A 19,061-nucleotide genomic window follows, 5' to 3' on the forward strand; every position below is an offset into this window, starting at 1 on the left:
TCTTTATGAAATGAAAAATATAATTATAGAACCGGGTTGGGTACTCGGTAACTGACAGACAGACACCGCGGATATTGCTCTGTCACCACATCAGCCATTTCTTGTGCAACATTTGCGGGCAGTACGGTATGGCATCAACACACCCGCCAATAACACCTTCCTGTCTTACGGAAATGGCATCCATATTCTAAAATGTACTAGATTATTAGTAATGATCTGCCATACTGTAAATGTCTCATTCCTTTCTTTACTGCGCTTGGACTCAAGCGTGATCCTGCAAAACGGCCAATCTTCATAGATAGCTCAACACCAAGTCACAAAGCAGTCTTGCTACCCAATGGAAATAAATATCCGTCTTTGCCTCTTCCACACTCCGTACGCAAGAAAGAAAGGGAGGAAATAGGATAATGTCAAACAACTTCTTGACACAATAAATGAGGCAGGCTCAATTCAAGTGCCAACTTTCTGGTCATTGCAAGATGCCTGCTTAGCTTGCGACGAGGATACACAAAATATTCATCTTTCCTTTCCTTATGGGACAACTCAGCTAAAGATGACCATTACAAGAGAGTTCATTGGCCGGCCGGACACCCACGAGTGGTACTGCAGCTAGGAATGATAAATATTCTCACACAGCCTCGAGTACATTCCAACAAAGTCTTAATACACCCACTTCATAATTAAACTAGGAGGAGTAAAACACTTTGCCAAGGCCTTAGGCCTTACATTTTCGAGGGCAAGAACCCTTTCATGTTTCCAAAGCTATCTGAAGCTAGGATCAGGTTTCTTGAACGCCAAGTAAACGCAGAAAGAGCCATAGCGAAGGTTGGAAAAAAAAAACCCTGCTTTGTCTGCATGTAGTTCCTGCATTCCTATCAAATCAAATCGCAAGGATCCTAATTGTAAACGACTGCTACCAAAGCTTATTGAGAACTTCTTCAACAAACTACCTTGTCAAAGGATTACAAAGGCGGAGCACGCCGACACGAGACCTTTTGCTCCATATCTAGGTCGGGTGCGAAAAAAAATCAATAATAATAATAATAATAAATGGCTAAAAATATATATATGATAATGTAAATAAAAAAAAATGCATAGGTATAGTTAGGTAATAAACAAACAGGTAAATTGTAATAAATTGACATATAACTGAGAATCAAACATATTGACATATAAATGAGAAATGTGTATACATTGTGACGAATGTGGATAGGAGGTAAGGGAACACGGGCTGAGGGAAATATTTTTATTCCTTACTAGTTTCCTCTGAAGAAGCCTTTCAGGCGAAACTAGTCAGGAATAAAAATATTTCCCTCAGCCCGTGTTCCCTTACCTCCTATCCACATATAAATGAGAATCAAACATATTGACATATAAATGAGAATCAAACAGACAAATGATAACAAAACATATCAAATAAGTGATAATCATTACAGCATCTTCCTTAGGTGTTCATCTAAATGGTTCTTAAAACTTCCAACTGAACTACATTGCACTGCCTCTGCGGGAAGTTTATTCCATTCATTAACTACACGGTTGTCCAAGTTGTTTCTACCCACTTCCAAATTAAATCTATTTCCGGACAGTTAGAGACCATTGTTTCTTGTCTTGTCTGACTCTCATTCAGTGTGGAAATTTTGCCAGTTCCCTTTAGAATCTTAAAGACCGGTTTCAAGTCGACGCTTTTTTAGGAATCGGTTTTGTGGTTCGCCCTTGTACTTTCTTCCAGTCTATCAATGTCTTTCATGACATACGGAAAAAGCATATTCCAAATGTGGACGAACTAATGATTGTTAATGGGTGATGAACTTTTGAAGTCAAAATATCGCGCAATCAGTCTTACAATCTTATTTGCTATCTCAGAGCCTGAAATACACTGCTTGGGTGATTTGAGGTCCTTACTGATAATTACGCCGAGACCTTTCTCACTATTCACTTTTGTTAACGAATTTCCAAATAACTCGTAACCGTACTTACTGTTATTTTCACCTATGTGCATTACCTTCCATTTACTTGTGTTCTATTTCTTTTCGGACCATTGCTGTAATCTATCTAAATCTTCTTGAATGTCTAATTTGTTTAAGTGACCATTTCCCGTCCCGTACAGTTTTGTATCATCAGCAAATTTGGAAACAATACATTTTAGTCCGTGGTCTATATCATTTATATATACTACTAGACAACCCGTGACCCGTTGGGTCGAATAAAATTCTAAATGATACCTTCTTAATAAGATGGTCAATAAAATCTTTATTAAGACAACGCTCTTATATTTACAACATTCTTTGTACAATTTGAATGATTTAAAACCACTTTAATATTTTCAATTTGTTTACCTCTACTCAGCCCAGCATATAATTGTCTATGCTGTACCATAATGCATCTTTCTTTCTGTCTACCAAAATATGCATTCATTCTGCTCTGGAAGTGTAGCTTCAGCCCATTGTTAACATGTCATATCACGATCTTTTTAAAGCAGGTTATTATTAGCTTAAGACTTACCAGTTTTGTGCGGTCCTCGTGCTCTCTCGAAGCAAAGTAAACTGGATACAGGCGTTCTCAAGAAATTAAATAGAGCCTCCTTAATTATGCTTCTGTTATGTCACGTCTCGTCACCCCACTCCCACTCATGATCATTATCGTTCAGGGAGGGAGTAGCGAGTAGCAACGTTTATCAACATAATCTTTATGATAGATATACTATGTCACTATCACCGTATAGTATAAATCACAGAAAATAAGTTTCTATATCAAATTGAGTACAATTTAGAGCTCTTACCCCTATTCAGTAGACGAAGGCAGTGACTGACTTGATTAGTTATAAGAAGTGAAATACAGAAGATTGTGACGCCATGTCGTCGTTGCTTGGAACACTACGCATCATGGTATCAGGCGAGTTTGTCTAAAACAATTTGGCTAACGTACAATTTCTCTAAAAGAAAAAAAAAAAAAAAAAAAAAAGTCTAAAACAATTGGTCAAAAATACAGTTTCTCTGGAAAAAAAAAAAAAAAAAATGGACAACAAACAATAAGATTTTCCCAATTTTAGACACTTCTTTCTTTACTCAAATCTGAATCGTTTACATTACCTGACCCGTGTATTTCCACCACCACACCACACCCCCCCTCCCATCCACCTCCTCCCACTTACCCGAGTTCCCATAGCTTTTAAAGGTGATCAATTTCTGATTTATGACTCGGGACCAGTTGAAAAGCGTATAATCATATTTGCAACACGTCGTCATTTGCAATCTTTATCACAAAGCAGTCATTGGTATGCCGATGGCACATTTAAAACTGTCCCTCTCCTGTTTCACCAGCTATATACCCTACATGGATTAAGAGAGAAACATTCGCTGCCCCTTGTGTTTGGATTATTACCGGACAAAACACAAGAAACATACATAACCTTTTTACAACAGATAAGGAACATTGAACCTTTATGTGCACCATTATCGATAACAATCGATTTCGAGAGAGCAATGATGAAAGCGTTTTTGAAAGAATTCCCCCCCCCCCCCAAAAAAAAAAAAAAAAAAAAAAAAAACAGTGCAAAATGGCTGCTTCTCCCACTTTAGCAAATGTGTTTTACGAGTAATTCAAAATCATGGATTAAAACAAAAATATGAAACAGATACCAGTTTTGCTTTACGGATGCGGATGCTACCAGCATTAGCATTTGTGCCAATAGCCACAGTGACAGATGCGTTTGAGTTATTGTGTGACAACAACACATTCCCGCATGAAGCACAAGAGGTCGTTGATTATTTTCAAGACACATGGATTGCAAGGCCTAACAGACGGAATAGTCGACGTCCACCTCTCTCTCTTTCGACATGATACGTGGAATATGTATTCTAGGGTGCTTGATGATTGACCTAAAACTAACAATTCCGTCCAAGGATGGCATCGTACATTTCAAACGCAAGCAGGTGCGCATCACCCCAATATATGGAGATTTATCAAATACTTGCAGAAAGAACAAAGTTTCAACGAGGTTCAGATTGAACACTATGTTGGTGGGGTAGAGCCAGAACCCACAAGGAAACGTTACCTAGGCACTGCAAAACGCATAAAAAGGCTTGTTCAGGCTTTCGATCCAAATAATATTATTGATTACGTCCAGGGGATTGCCCACAACCTTTCTTTCTAACTATGAAAGAAGTCTTTTTAGTAGATAGTATATTTTGATAAAGCTGTAATTGTGTTGATAAATCAAGAATGTCTTAATAAAGTTACATAGACACTTCGATCCAAATAATAGTATTGATTACATCCGGGGGGCTGGCCACAACCTTTCTTTTTAACTATAAAAGAACTCTTTTTAGTAGATGGTATATTTGAATAAAGCTGTAATTGTGTTGATAAATCTAATTTTTGTCTTAATAAAGTTTTATTGTCAATAAATTTTGAATGAAAACCAATGTGTACTTTATTAATACATTATAAATTAGATCTACCAATTTCTCAGTCTCTTTTCCTTACACAAACTGTATTTTAGACAAATTGTTTATAGATGAATTGTAATTTAGACAAATTGTTTACAGATGAATTGTACTTTAGACAAATTGATTTACACAAATTGTACTTTAGACAAATTGTTTTGGACAAACTCGCCTCGTCATATCTCCTCTTCTGATTGGCTGGTCCTCAGTCGTGACGACATATCTCTTCTGCTGCTGCTGCTTGGCTGGTCCTCAGTCGTGACGTCATATCACCTCTTCTGCTGCTTGGCTGGTCCTCAGTCGTGACGTCATATCTCTTCTTCTGATTGGCTGGGTGACGGTTTCAAGCAAGCAAGCAAGCAAGCAAGCAAGCAAGCAAGCAAGATGACAAAAACATGATCAGAATTTTATAAGTATATAGATGAATAGAAGTGGCCCGAGAACGGAACAACCCTGAGGAACTCCACTTGTAACATTTTTCCATCTAGAACCTTTTCAATTTAAAACAACTCTCTCTTTTCCATCATTCAGCCAATTACTAGTCCAACTCAATAGGATACCACTTATTCCGTGTGAAGCTAATTTAGTAAGTAGTCTCTCGTGGGGGACGGTATCAAAAGCTTTTCCAAAGTCTACATATATTAAGTCTATATATATATTGTTTCTTTTGTACTAATTCCAGATAACTGTGTTGTACAATTCCAGTAAGTTAGCTACGCAAGAACGCTTCCGTCTCAAATCATGCTGGCTATCATTTATAAAACGGTTACTTTCTAAATGATGTTCGATAGCACCTCTGATGATAGTTTCCATTATTCTTCCTACTATTCAAGTCAAACTTATAGGCCTATAGTTATTTGGTTTCTTTTTGTCACCTTCTTTCAATATGGGAGTAACGTTAGCTAGCTAGCTTCCATTCTCCGGATAGGATGGAAAATATTTGAAAATAATTTCTATTGCAACAACAATCTCATTTTTCATTTCATTTAAGATTCTTGGATGCCAACCGCCAGCCCATTGTTTTTTTTTTTACTTTGAGTTTCTCTATACACCTTTTAATTTTTTCTTTTGTTATACTTACCGTAGCCAGTAAGTTTACCCTAGGTTTCACTTATGGAGGTGCTTCGTTTACGAATACCGAGCTAAAATAATTGTTTAAAGTATTACACATTCCTTCATTTCAATGCTCAAGTTGACCGTCAGCAGATAATAGTGTACCAATGTGATTTCTAGCAACCTTTTTATCTCTAAAGTAACTATACAATTCCTTGGGATTCTCTTTGGATTTATCAGCAATATTCATTTCGTATTGTCGTTTTCTCTTTTTTAAATCTCTCTGTATTGATACATAACTTTCATAGTCATTGCATGCACCCGAACACTTATATTTCTTATAAGCCTGTCTCTTTTTAGCAATACTTTTGTTCACTTTCTTTGTCGAGCCACTTTGGGCGAGCCTGATATGGGGGACGTCTGTCCTTAATTAAAAGGAATGTAAGTATGAATCATCTTAGTCAGCGTATTTTCAAATATTTCCCACATCTGATCTACAGGTCTTTCGCTTAATTTGGCCTCCCAGTCTGTGAGCTGAAGCTCCTGACGTAGTCCTATCAACTGAGCTTTACTCAAATCGGGTATTTTAGAAACACAATATCCATTCTCAAAATATCAAAATGGTTAACAGGTATCCCCCCGACCCGGCTTCACGTCACAACAGATTGGGGGGTAGTGTTATTCATTTACTCCTTCCCTAGTCCCTCTTCCTTTGTAACAGGCCCCTTTTTAAATATAGCATCCACCTCCCACTTCTACTACCGAAGAGGGTTGATTGCAGTTAGCAGTCCAAGTACATAGGCTCGAGTATTCGGCTCCTATTTTTTTTTTTTTTTTTTTTGTCTTTTCCGACTGTGGTGTTACCTGTCATTTACACATGTGTTACTACTTTTCTCCGGCATTTGTTGTTGAACAATTTCTATGTGTGTGTGTGTGTGCGTGGGCATTTCTGATGCCAAAGAAAAGTGCCCGTTCAAGTTCCTCACAAAATGTTACTTGACCATATTTCTCATAACTAACTAATGTCTAGCGCCAAATAACATGCACCCATTCCATTTCCCTTCCTTGAGACACACAGCATCGTTCACCAGTTACTCTTCGTCTTTCTTATCTCTTACAGAGTGCATACGTCTACACACAACGCAGCTTACCCACGATAGCTATGCTATCCCCTATATATATATAAAACAAGATGGAGGCAGAACGAGCATGACAAAATTAATGCACAAACAGCTTGTTATTAACGACAGCCAGCCGCCAAAAAAAAAAAAAAAAAAAAAAAAATAGAATGCACACACCATCAGTTAAGGTTAGTCCCCGCACTCAAACACACTTGTGAATAAAGTAGGAGATTTTTTTTTTCCTTGACTTGCTATCATTTTCAACATCAATCTCACAGCCACTTGGCATTATATTCTCTCTCCTTTTCCCAGTTGTGGGTCTTTTAATCATGCCACACTTCTCCAAGTGACACAATACTCTCTCTAGAACCTACGGTCACTTCTGTTATTTCTTCTTCATATACTACAGCCTTGTCAAGTCATACGTTTCCTATTTGCATTGGCCTCATTAGTGTACCTGTCACCACTTCCCTTGCACTTTCTGCCACTGTACCCAAAACCCTCATTCCACAAGTCTTCTATACATATATGGTTTTTTCCTTTCTATTTCCTCATGTCATGTTCAGAGTGCAGTTGGTTAGTTAGTTCATGGTGCAGGGCATTTCCTCCTCACCCTTCCCTGATAAGAACAGATAAAACACAGTACAAGTCAATTCATATTCAAACAAGAGAGAAAATGCATAATAGAAGGAATGGATCTCCTGCTGTCAAGGTGTGTATAAGCAATGCCCCATTTCAAACTAGTTCTACGCAGAACACACTGCTTTCAAAACATACTACAGAACACAGCTTTCATGGCAGACGAATCACAAAGAAGGTAGACGTAACTGCAGCTTGATCAAATCTGCAAAGGTACATATGGGACTCCACGAGCACAGCAGACAAGAATAGTAGTAGTAATATCAGGATCAATGGATAGAATTGACATTTGTATTAGATACATCTCTCTCTCTTTCTGAATGACATGTGGCTCCAAAAGGAGCCGGGTTGCCCAACCAAGTGTAACAACTTCAAGGAAGAAGAAAAAGTTTACTTGGAGGAGGTGTACTTGGTGACGGCCTTGGTGCCCTCAGACACGGCGTGCTTGGCCAGTTCACCAGGGAGTAGAAGCCTGACAGCAGTCTGAATCTCCCTGCTAGTGATTGTCGAGCGCTTGTTGTAGTGGGCAAGGCGGGAAGCCTCGGCAGCAATGCGCTCGAAAATGTCGTTCACGAACGAATTCATAATCGACATAGCTTTGGAGGAGATCCCGGTGTCAGGGTGAACTTGCTTCAGCACCTTGTAGATGTAGATGCTGTAGGACTCCTTCCTCCTTCGCTTCTTCTTCTTGTCTCCCTTGGAGATGGACTTCTGGGCCTTACCGGCCTTCTTGGCGGCCTTTCCGGACGTCTTGGGCGGCATGTTGCTTCTATGGCAAATGTCAGTGTAGTGCCGGAGCTAGCTAGCTAGGACAGGATAGATAAGATGGAAGAGAGGGGGGTGAGGGGGGTGGGGTGTGTGTGTGTAAGTGTAAGAGGTAAGGGGGGGGAAATGGAAGGAAGTCGTAGTTATGATAGGTGTGGGGCAGACCCACTTGCGACTTTGGTACTATTTTTATAAGTTATATGTGTTAGAGAAGCAAATGCCTGTCGGATGGAAGGCTTGGCTACCTTAAGATCGTAATGTGTTCTTCTCCTTGAGTTGTTTGATTGGCTGTTAGTGTTTTTTTTTTTTTTTTTTTTTTTTTTTTTTTTTTTTTTTTTTTTTTTTTATTAAAAAAGTATACTACTAGTATTCTTACCTATGTGTAGGAGTTGAATTTTAGGGGTATCTTTTGTCATCCATTATGAAGTGGGGGGGGGGGGAGATCTTGAATTCAATATTCGTATGCTTTTTTTTTTTTTTTTTTTTTTTTTGCTTTTTTCTTTCTATTCAATGAGTATGATTTATTTAATCCCTTAAGGAGTGACGGCTAGTGATTTTGTTTTAACTGACATATATGATTGGGGGGGGGTATTAATTCTATTGCCATGCTCATTGATTTGGATGATATCACGTGCGATTTGTTCGCACGTGTTATCATCTTATTATTTTATTTTTAAACAATAACAATAACAATAATGGTTAGTAGGGTTAGTTGGATTTAAAGGGTGATATGTATTTTATGTGTGTTTGTTATGTTTGCATTATGTATTTTGGTTCGGGGGGGGGGCTGTTTATGATGGGAGACACTCTAGGCCACCAATTGTGATCTTGTCCGTGTTCTGTGTCTATGTTTTCGCTGGTTAGTACTAAGTCTGGGTTTGTGATTGTGAGTTTGTTCCATGTTCTGTAAGCTAGTCTGTAGAGTCTTGTGTTGAGTGGTTCGAGTTTGTGTTGTATGTGTAGTTCTTCTATTGTGTTAAGGTATGGGGGTATGGAGTGTGTGGCAAATCGTAGTGTTTTGTTTTGTACTGCTTGTAGTTTTTGGAGTTGAGTTGGTCTTAATGTGATTGTTGTGATTGGTATATATTCAAGTTGTGGTCTTATGAGTACTTTGTATAATCTTAATAGTAGTTTGGTGTCTAGGTTTCTGAATCGTTTTATTGTGTGTAATGTTTTTTCTGCTAGTATTTTTCTGTTGTTCGTGTGTGTTTGTAGGCCTCTGTTTCCAAGTGTTAATCCTAGTATCTTTATGTTTCTTTGTTTGTGTATTTGCGTGTCTCCTATCCATATTTCTGCTGGTTTCTGTGTTGATATGTTGAGTAGTTGGAATTTTGTTGTGTTTGTCTGTATTTTCCATTTTTGTTCGTATGTGTTTATTGTTTCTATTGTTCTGCTTGTTTTGAGTGCTAACATGTTTTTTCCTTTTTTACTTGGGTATGTTATGATTTGTGTTAGGTCGTCTGCAAATTGTATGTGTGTGATTCCGTGTGTTGGGTTGGGGGTGTCGTGTGTGTAGAGGTTAAATAGTGTTGGTGAAAGAATGCTTCCTTGGGGGACTCCACTGTGTATGTTAAAGGGTCTTCCTGTATAATGGTGTATTCGTATTTGTGCGTGTCTGTTATCTAGGTAATTACAAAGTATTCTTGTGAGTATGTCGGGGGTGTGTGTTTGGTGTATTTTGTATTTGAGTCCTGTGTGCCATATTTTGTCAAATGCTTTTGTAATGTCTCGTGATACTATGTTACATCCGTGTTTGTGTCTTTGGCTTATGGCAATTGTTTCGTATATTGTGGCTATGGCTGTGTGTGTTCCTCGTCTTCTTGTAAATCCATGTTGGTTTTCGTTTATGAGATTGTTGTTGTATAAGTGTTTGAGTAGTCTTCGTTGTAAGAGTTTTTCTAGTATTTTTCCTGGGACTTCGAGTAGTGATATTGGTCTGTAGTTGTTTATGTCTGTTGGGTTCTTTCCGTGTTTGGGTATGAATGCTAGTGTGGCTGTTTTGAAGGTGTCGGGGAAGTATCCCATGCTGAATGTTTCATTGAATGTTTCTGTGAGTAGTTGTAATGTTGAGTCTGGGATGTTAGTTAATGTTATTTTGTTTATTTGTGATTGTCCAGGTGCCTTGTTTTTGAAGTTTTTTATTATGCTTTTGATGTTATCTAGTGTAAAGGGTTTTGTGAGTGTGTTGTCTGGGTCAAGTCGTCTCATGTCAGCTAAGTTGATAGGTGTAATGTCGTCTTGTATTTCTTGGATTTGTGTTGTTATTGTTCTTTCGTGTTCCATGTCAAATGTTGCGTTTTCTGCTGGTGTGATTCTGAATATGTTTCTCCAATGTTGTCTGAATATGTGTTCTTTGTGTTTGTCTTTGTATATTTTTTGGTTGTTGTGAATGATGTAAGGGGTGGTGTTAGTAGGTGTTCCTGTTAGTCTTTTGATTTGTGTCCAGAAGTATTGGTTGTTATTGTAGTGTAGGTTTATCTTTCGTATTTCGTTGTTCCAATGTTCGTTGTATAGTTGTTCGTTTTCTTCTAGTAATTGGTTTCTGATGTCGTGTAGTGCTCGTTTTGCTTGTGGTGTCCATATTCCGGTGTTGTGTGCTTGTGTTTGTAGTTGTTGGTATTGCCATTGTAGTAGTTTTAGTGTATCTGATCGTCTTGGGTGTGGTAGAGTTTTTTGCGTTGTTTTGGGGATGTGTTTGTCCATGGCTTGTTTTATCATGGTGTACCATATGTTAAGTTTGTCGTCGATGTATTGTTTGTTGCGTGTTGTTCTCTGTCTTTGTTTGTCGTATTTTGTTCTCTCTGTGTTTAGTGTATTCTTGAATCCTGTCCAGTCTGCTTTGTGGAATTTATATCTTTCTGGTGTGGTTATTATTATAGGTTTTGTTGCTAATGTTAAGTATATTGGGATGTGGTCTGATGTAGTTATGTGTCCTGGTGTGATTCTGTAGTTTAGATGATGGTGTCTGTTTGTTAGTATTATGTCTGGTGTTCCTTGTCCGTTTTGTGTGATGTAGGTGGGGAAGTCTGGTCCTAAGTGTGTTATGTGTCTTCTTTGTATTAGTTGTGCTATTTGTGTTCCTGTTATGTTTGCATTGCTGTGTCCTAGTGTGGGGTGTTTAGCGTTCATGTCTCCTATTATGTATACTGGTAGTCTTTTTCTGGTTAGTCTTAGTATGTCGTTTATAGGGAAGAGGGGGCGTCTGGGGGGTAAGTATAACGTTGCTATTATTATTGGTCCTTGGTTTGTGTCAATTTGAAGCGCTAGTATTTCGTCTTGGAAGTCGTCTAGTAGTTTGTGTTTAATGTTGTGTTTAATTGCTACTGCTATACCTGCATGTGTTTGATTGTAGTCGTTTCGTCGGTGTACTGTGTAGTTGTGTATTTTTAGTCTGTCTGGTGTGCCTATCGAGTTTAATAGTATGATGTCTGGTGTTATTATGTTGTATATGTTACAGAGTTCGTTTCTTCTGTTGAATGTCCACTGTATTATGTTGTGTTGGATGATGTGTATTTGTTCCATGGTGTTGGGTAGAAGTGTGTTGTTGTGGGTGTTTATTCGGCGTTGTGTGTCCAGTGGTGTTCGTGCTCTGTGTTCTTGTCGTGGAGGTCAAAGTGTCCTTGTTTGAGATTGTTAAATTTTGTTTGGTTTAGTCTTACTATGTTGTAATGTGTTAGGTTTATTTTGTCTGTGGCTATTTGTGCAATGATGTCTTTTTCTTTGTGTGGTGCTGTGTATATTATTTTGATTTTTTGTTTGGTGATGAGTGTCTTTAAGGTGTCGTGTGTGGGTTCTGTTGGTATCTGTTCTGTTTCTGAAGTGACGAGTTGAAGTCCCAGGCTGTTTCTTGGATTTGGTGTTCGTTTCTGTGGGGGGTCAGTGCTTTCAGTGTTGGATGCGGGTCTTTTTAGTGTCTGTTCTGTTGCTTCCATGGGTTCTGTGGTCTGTGTGTTGGTGGGTGTTATGACTGGTGTTGTGATATTTTGTGAGTGGTTACTGAGTGCTTTTGCTAGTTGTGCGGTGTTGATGGCTTGTGTGGGGATTATGACTGTTGGGAGTCCGTTGGCTTTGTATATTGCATCCAGTGTTGTTTGAAATGTACCTGGTTCTTGTGTGTCCATGAGTGTAGCTAGTGTGATGGCTGTGTTAATTGTTGTCATGTGGTGTAGTGATGTGTTTGTAGTTGTTGGTGTAGGGAGGAGGGCGGGTTTTTGTTGTGTGGCTGTGGCGTAGGTTTGTGTGTTGGTGTGTGGTTGTTGGTTTGTTTGGCTGTTGATTTGTTTACATTTCTCCTTCTTCTTGGGGCACCGCATTGCCACAGCTGGGTGGTTTCCGTCGCAAAGGAGGCACTTGGTTAAGGCACAGGTGCATTGGGGTTGTCTGTGTTGTGTAGATGCGCAGTTGGAGCAAATTGTGTATGTGGATGGGTGTGGGCATTGTTTGCGTGTGTGTTCAAGTGAGTAGCAATTAGTAGTGCCGGAACGCGTTGAAAATTTGCTTATAAATCAGACATAGTGGGCAGCAGTAGTTGGCAAGAGCGGTCGCAGGCGAACAAGAACCCAATCCCTGCGTTCTGAATGGTCAATAGCCTCCCTCCGCCAACCGCTCTGAGCCGCTACCTGATCCTATATATATCAAGCTTTTCCCCAGCGACGCTGAGACAATAGAAATAGACACAAACAGAGGACCCATTATCATAGCCACACTATACATCCCACCACGCAGACCCTACATACCAAAACAAGACATACTAAAAATTACACAAAAACCAATACCAACATATATAATAGGAGACTTCAACGCTAAACACCAAATATTTAACCACACATACAACAATCAAATAGGAAGAAATATCCATCCCCTAATAACACGAAACCACCTCACCTTCCTCGGACCAGATTTCCACACAACCATAACACCCTTTGGCTCAAGCAACCCGGACATGATTTTCACCAACAGACACCACCACCTTACATACAGAATACACCCCGGAAACATAACATCATCAGACCACATACCTCTCAACCTCACACTTTCCACTACGGCCATCACTATCCCCACACAACCCAAACTAGCATACAAACTAGCAGACTGGAAAAAGTTCAAAACAATACTAGAAACAACAACAAATGAATACATAACCACAGAAAAACAAAACACAAACAACCAAACAAAAAACACAGATTACATAGACAACAAACTAAACATATGGTACAAACTCATAAACAACGCAATTACACAAAGCATACCAACGACACAACATAAACAAGTCCCCACACCCAAAACATCCAAAAAACTGAAACAACTAATATGGCAGGCAAATTACATAAAAAACAAAGCCACACTCGAAAACAACTGGACGCCACACACAATAAGAACAATTAGACAAATACAAACATTAATACTTGAAGAAAGCAAACAAAGTTACGAAGACACATGGAACAACATTATATCAAATATCAAATTTAATCCCCAAAAACCACAAGAATTCTGGAACAAAATAAAACAACTCTTAGGATCAAATACCCCAACCACACCATACATAATACACAGTAACGAAAAAATACACGACGACAAAAACAAAGAAACAGCATTCAGACAGGTATGGCAAAACATATTCCAAATCACACCAGAAGAAAACACACACTTTGACACGAATCACGAAACAAACATACTAACCCACTTAACACAACACCTCCATCAAACACAACCATACACAAACATAGACCTAAACAGACTAAACACAGACAACTACATTACCCAACCCATACAACTCGAAGACGTCACAAACATAATAAAACACACAAAAAACAAAACACCCGGAGAATCTGGAATCACTAAACAAATACTCTCACACACACCAAAAATAACTAAACAATTGCTCACAGACATATTCAACGAAACACTGAGCCTAGGATACTTTCCCCAAAAATTCAAAAACTCAATAATCACCTTCATACCAAAACCAAACAAAAACATAACACAAATACAAAACTACAGACCCATTTCACTACTCGAGACACCAGGAAAAATATTCGAAAGAATCATCACAAACAGACTAATGGCACACCTACACGAACACGACCTGTTAAACCCACACCAACACGGCTTCACCCCCGGCAAGGGAACACACACCGCACTCGCCACCCTATATGAAACAATTGCAGACACACAAAGACACAAACAAGCATGTATAATTATTTCAAGAGACATATCTAAGGCCTTCGACAAAGTCTGGCACGAAGGCCTTAAACACAAAATACTACAAACACAACTCCCTGACACTATCACGAAAACACTGTGTAGCTTCCTCGACAACAGAACAGCCAAAATAAAAATAAACCAACACATAGGACCAGCCTTCCCACTCCACAGTGGAGTCCCACAAGGAAGCGTCATATCCCCAACACTCTTCAACCTATACACAGCAGACACCCCTCCACCATCACACGGAAGCTACACCATACAATACGCAGACGACATAACACAAATCATCACATACCCCAACACCACAGGAAAACAAATGCTTGCCAGGAAAACACAACACGAAATCCACAAAATTAACACATACGAGAAACAATGGAAAATTTCAACAAACACAAACAAATTTCAACTCCTAGCCATTTCATCACGACAACCACCACCAATCAAGATTAACAACACCATAATACCATACAACAAACAAGCACACATCCTAGGCCTCACCATAACAACACAAGGAATACAAACACACATCAAAAACAGAATAAGAATAACACAAACCACACTAAACAAACTAAGACGTTTCCGAGGACTCAAGACAAAAACACAAATACAACTATACAAGACATTAGCACGACCACAACTAGAATACCCACCCATAATCACAGTCACAAGTACACCTACAAACATCAAAAAAATGCAAAAATTACAGAACAAAACAATACGTAGTATACTAAAACACAAACCCCCCTACTTAGAAACAACACAACAACTTCACGAAACAACTAAATTAGAAACTATACATGCACGATTGATAAGACTGAGCAGTAAAGCCTGGAACACCACTTTGGACATCAACACTCTACCACAGCCCCCACCAAGCAATAAACATAGACATGACCATAAAAACTGGCCTAGACTCAAAACTATTCTTGGTTGAGCCCCTGGACTTTCCCCTAGCTAAAAAAAATATATATAATAATAAAAAAAAAAAAATAAAATAAAAAAAAAAGGTAGGAATACGTACGTAAGTACTAAGATTAACTGTAATATCTGGCACAATAGCCACCCATAAACACACGTATCCACAAAGATACGTGTGTAATAATTATAAATACTAGCAGTCACATGGCACATAAGCCATTTCTAAACGTACGTATCCCTCCCCCCCAAAAAAACAAAAAACAAAAACAAAATAAAATAAAATAAAATAAAAATAAAAGGAAGATTACGCATGTTAGAACTAACATATAATTAACATAAGAACTCTCAAGGCACTTGCCACATCCAAACACACATATCCACACGATATGTGTGTATAATTAACTTACAATACTTGATAATAAACCTCATATGGCACATTAGCCAATAAAAACAACCGTAACCTTCAAAAAAAAAAAAAAAAAAAAACATATATATATATGTATATATAAATTTATTTGAGAGCAAGTATGACACAACCTAACGAAATAATAACATTAACTAATATTAAAAAACTTTACATTAAATAACAAATCTTGCATCAATTCACGGCCTATTGCCTATACTAAGTCACACCTGCTCCCAACCTATGAAAATATATAACCTTTTATGAAATATGCAATGTAGGAAGCACTCATGAACTTATTTGTATTCAACAAAACACTATATACACTAAAATCAATCATCACACCAAAAGGTATACCACCAAATGAGTGCTTCCTACATACCCATTAATATTATTACATGTAATTATTATCAAATGTTTAGCTAGTTAGGGAACCAAATTTTTAGTGAGCTAGGATGACCTCTTAAAAACACAAACTACAACGCAAGTGGGTCCGCCCCACACTATCTCTCTCACACTTCCTTCACTTTCTAAACTTTACCTTCACCTATCACCCCCCCCCCCTCTTGCCCCCACACCTTCTCACTTCACTGTAGCCTATTATTGTATTGTACCGACGCTAAGAGATTCGGCTTCTGGACACCACACTGTACGGACGTCTCTCGAAATACCTCCCTCACGCTGTGACCGCCGTTAAACGCCGACTGAAACCGTTACCCGAGCTAAGGGCATTTCTCAGCCTTCTCGCTCTGACGGTATATGCCCTATATAACCCCCCTTTCGACTGAGCATAGCCCTTGCTGGTCTATAAAACTTGCTCAGTCGACTGGGTGGGGAGGGAACCCCCATCGTTCCGGTTTCCCGCTACTACAGCGGACCGGCATAGGCTCGTCGATTAGGCAGCCAAGGCGTTTCATACGCTGCGGATTGACACTAGGGCACCAGCCAACGAGGCGCTCTCTCCTTAACCTCCGCTAGGCCATTAGACTGCGCGAACACTGACCGTCCCCTTGAGACCCCCCCTCCCCCAAACCTATTTCCTCGTCATTTTTCTTTCTTCTCTCCTTCAAACATAACACACACTCATACACAGCAACACACACACGCACTAAAAACCCTTCGCGCCTCGGCGCGATGGGTCGAATTAACATACGGGAAACCCGGCCTTCGGCCGGCCAAAACAAACGGACTTCTATATGGAAACTTCTAACCAAGCTAGGGATACCAATCCAGAAATTGTTCACGAACGGAACCCAACATACCGCCATCGCTGACGACAAAACTATTGAAGAACTCGCCAAGAAGAACACTAAAACCGAATTCGCCAAAGAAGGACTGGACATTGTTGACCCCCCGGAACTGGAAGCCAATCGAACCTTGATCATCAAACAAGTTGACGGACACATACACGAAGAAAACACAGACACGATTAAGAATGAACTGGAACGACTCAACACATACATGAAGATTACAAGCGTCATTAAACTACCCAACACAAACACTATACTCAAGATCAAGATGGAAACGACAACTATGGTAAAGAAAAGCCTGGAATCCGGCATTCTCATGTTCAGCCAGTCTTTCCCACCTCACACACTCAGCCAAGAAACATATGTACACCTCCCACAATGCACAAGATGTTATGCCTACAACCACACACTGAAACATTGCACTAAACCTGCCACTTACACAATTTGCTCTGGATGCAGCTCCCAAGAACACAGGATTAATAACTGCCATAATGCCATAAAGAAATGCATCGCATGCAACCTGAACCACCCAACTTTTGCAAGAAGATGCCAAGTCAGAAAAGATCTAATTAAGAAGAAACTACAAGAGAATAGAGAGCAAAACACACACACACACACCAACACCACTTACGCAAACATAGCCACTAGCAACGCTACCCAGTCACCCCCCACACCGACACCCAACCCTATCTCCCTAAAACATGTAACAGTAATCAACACAGCAATCATTCACGCTAACCTATCTGAAGCAGCTACACCTGGAACATTTCAACAGACAATTGACGAATATTACAAAGCCAATGGACTCCCCACAATAGTAATCCCACCTTCTGTCATAAAACCCACAGCTATACTAAACATGCTCAACAACACAACACACACTCAACCACAAACAGAAGAAATGGAAACAGAGGAATACAGAAATAAAAGACCACACACCACATCAGAAACTGAACAACCTACAAAGACAAAGAGAACAGAACAAAACACAGTAACAATACAGATTGTAACACCCAATACAACAAACATGACAGACGAAGAAATCCACCAAAACGCACACACACTCCTACAACAGAACAAGATCAAATACATATACACCAAAGAAATGCCTGAGGAGACAGTAGACACCATGATTCAACAAAAACTAATCGACTTGACTAAAGCCCCAATCCAAAGACTGACAGAGACCAGATACAACAAGACACAACAAGGTTACTTCGACATACGCAAACATAAACCATCAGACACACCACACTGGACAGTCAACTGCCAATAACTCAAACACACATGGACACAATACGCATAATACAACACAACGTACAACACTGGTCATACCATAGGAAAAACCAACTTACCAATCACTACTTAACACAAACACCAGACATTATTCTACTCAACTCGATAGGTAAACACACAGTCAAAATATTTAATTACAACACGCACACACAAAACACTTACAACGAAGACAATGCCGGAATAGCCATAGCCATTAAACAGAACATAAAATACAAATTAATAGACGACTTTGACGAAGACATGTTAGCCATAGAAATACACACAAACAAAGGACCCATCATCATAGCCACTACATACCTCCCACCACGAAGACCATACCTACCAACACAAGACATACTGAAAATCACACAGAAACCACAACCAACATACATCATAGGAGACTTTAACGCAAAACATAAAACACTAAAACATTCACACAATAATCACGTAGGAAAAAACATACACCACCTCATAACGCAAAACCACCTCACCTTCCTTGGTCCAGACTTCCCAACTTGCATTACACATAACGGTACAGGCAACCCAGACATGATATTCACCAACCGACACCACCACCTTACATACAGAATACACCCAGGCGACATAACATCTTCAGACCACATACCACTTCATTTAACACTCTCCACCACAGCGATCACTATCCCCACACCACCTAGACTACATTTTAAAGAAGCAGATTGGAAGAAATTCAAAACAATTCTAGAAACAACTACAGAAGAATACAACAACACAGAAACACAAAACAACACAAACATCCAAACAAAAAACACACAATATATAGACGGAAAAATAGAAAACTGGTACAAACTAATTAACAATGCAATCACACAGAGCATCCCTACAATACACTACAAACAACTACCCACACCAAAAACATCTAAAACACTAAAACAACTAATATGGAAAGCAAATAACATAAAAAACAAAGCCATAGCTAAAAACAACTGGACTCCACACATATCAC

General features: G+C 39.1%; 1 protein-coding gene across 1 annotated transcript; it reads right to left on the reverse strand.

Annotated features, from left to right (window-relative positions):
* Positions 1–7,584: 7,584 nt before the first annotated feature.
* On the reverse strand, positions 7,585–8,301 carry LOC143023399 (histone H2B). The gene has a single exon (XM_076181921.1). The coding sequence runs from the start codon at positions 8,018–8,020 to the stop codon at positions 7,649–7,651; it is 372 nt and encodes a 123-aa protein (XP_076038036.1). The 5' UTR covers positions 8,021–8,301; the 3' UTR covers positions 7,585–7,648.
* Between the last annotated feature and the right edge of the window lie 10,760 nt (positions 8,302–19,061).

Source organism: Oratosquilla oratoria, unplaced genomic scaffold, assembly GCF_046742065.1.
Source record: "Oratosquilla oratoria isolate Oo_2021 unplaced genomic scaffold, ASM4674206v1 SCAFFOLD47, whole genome shotgun sequence".
NCBI lineage: Eukaryota > Metazoa > Arthropoda > Malacostraca > Stomatopoda > Squillidae > Oratosquilla > Oratosquilla oratoria.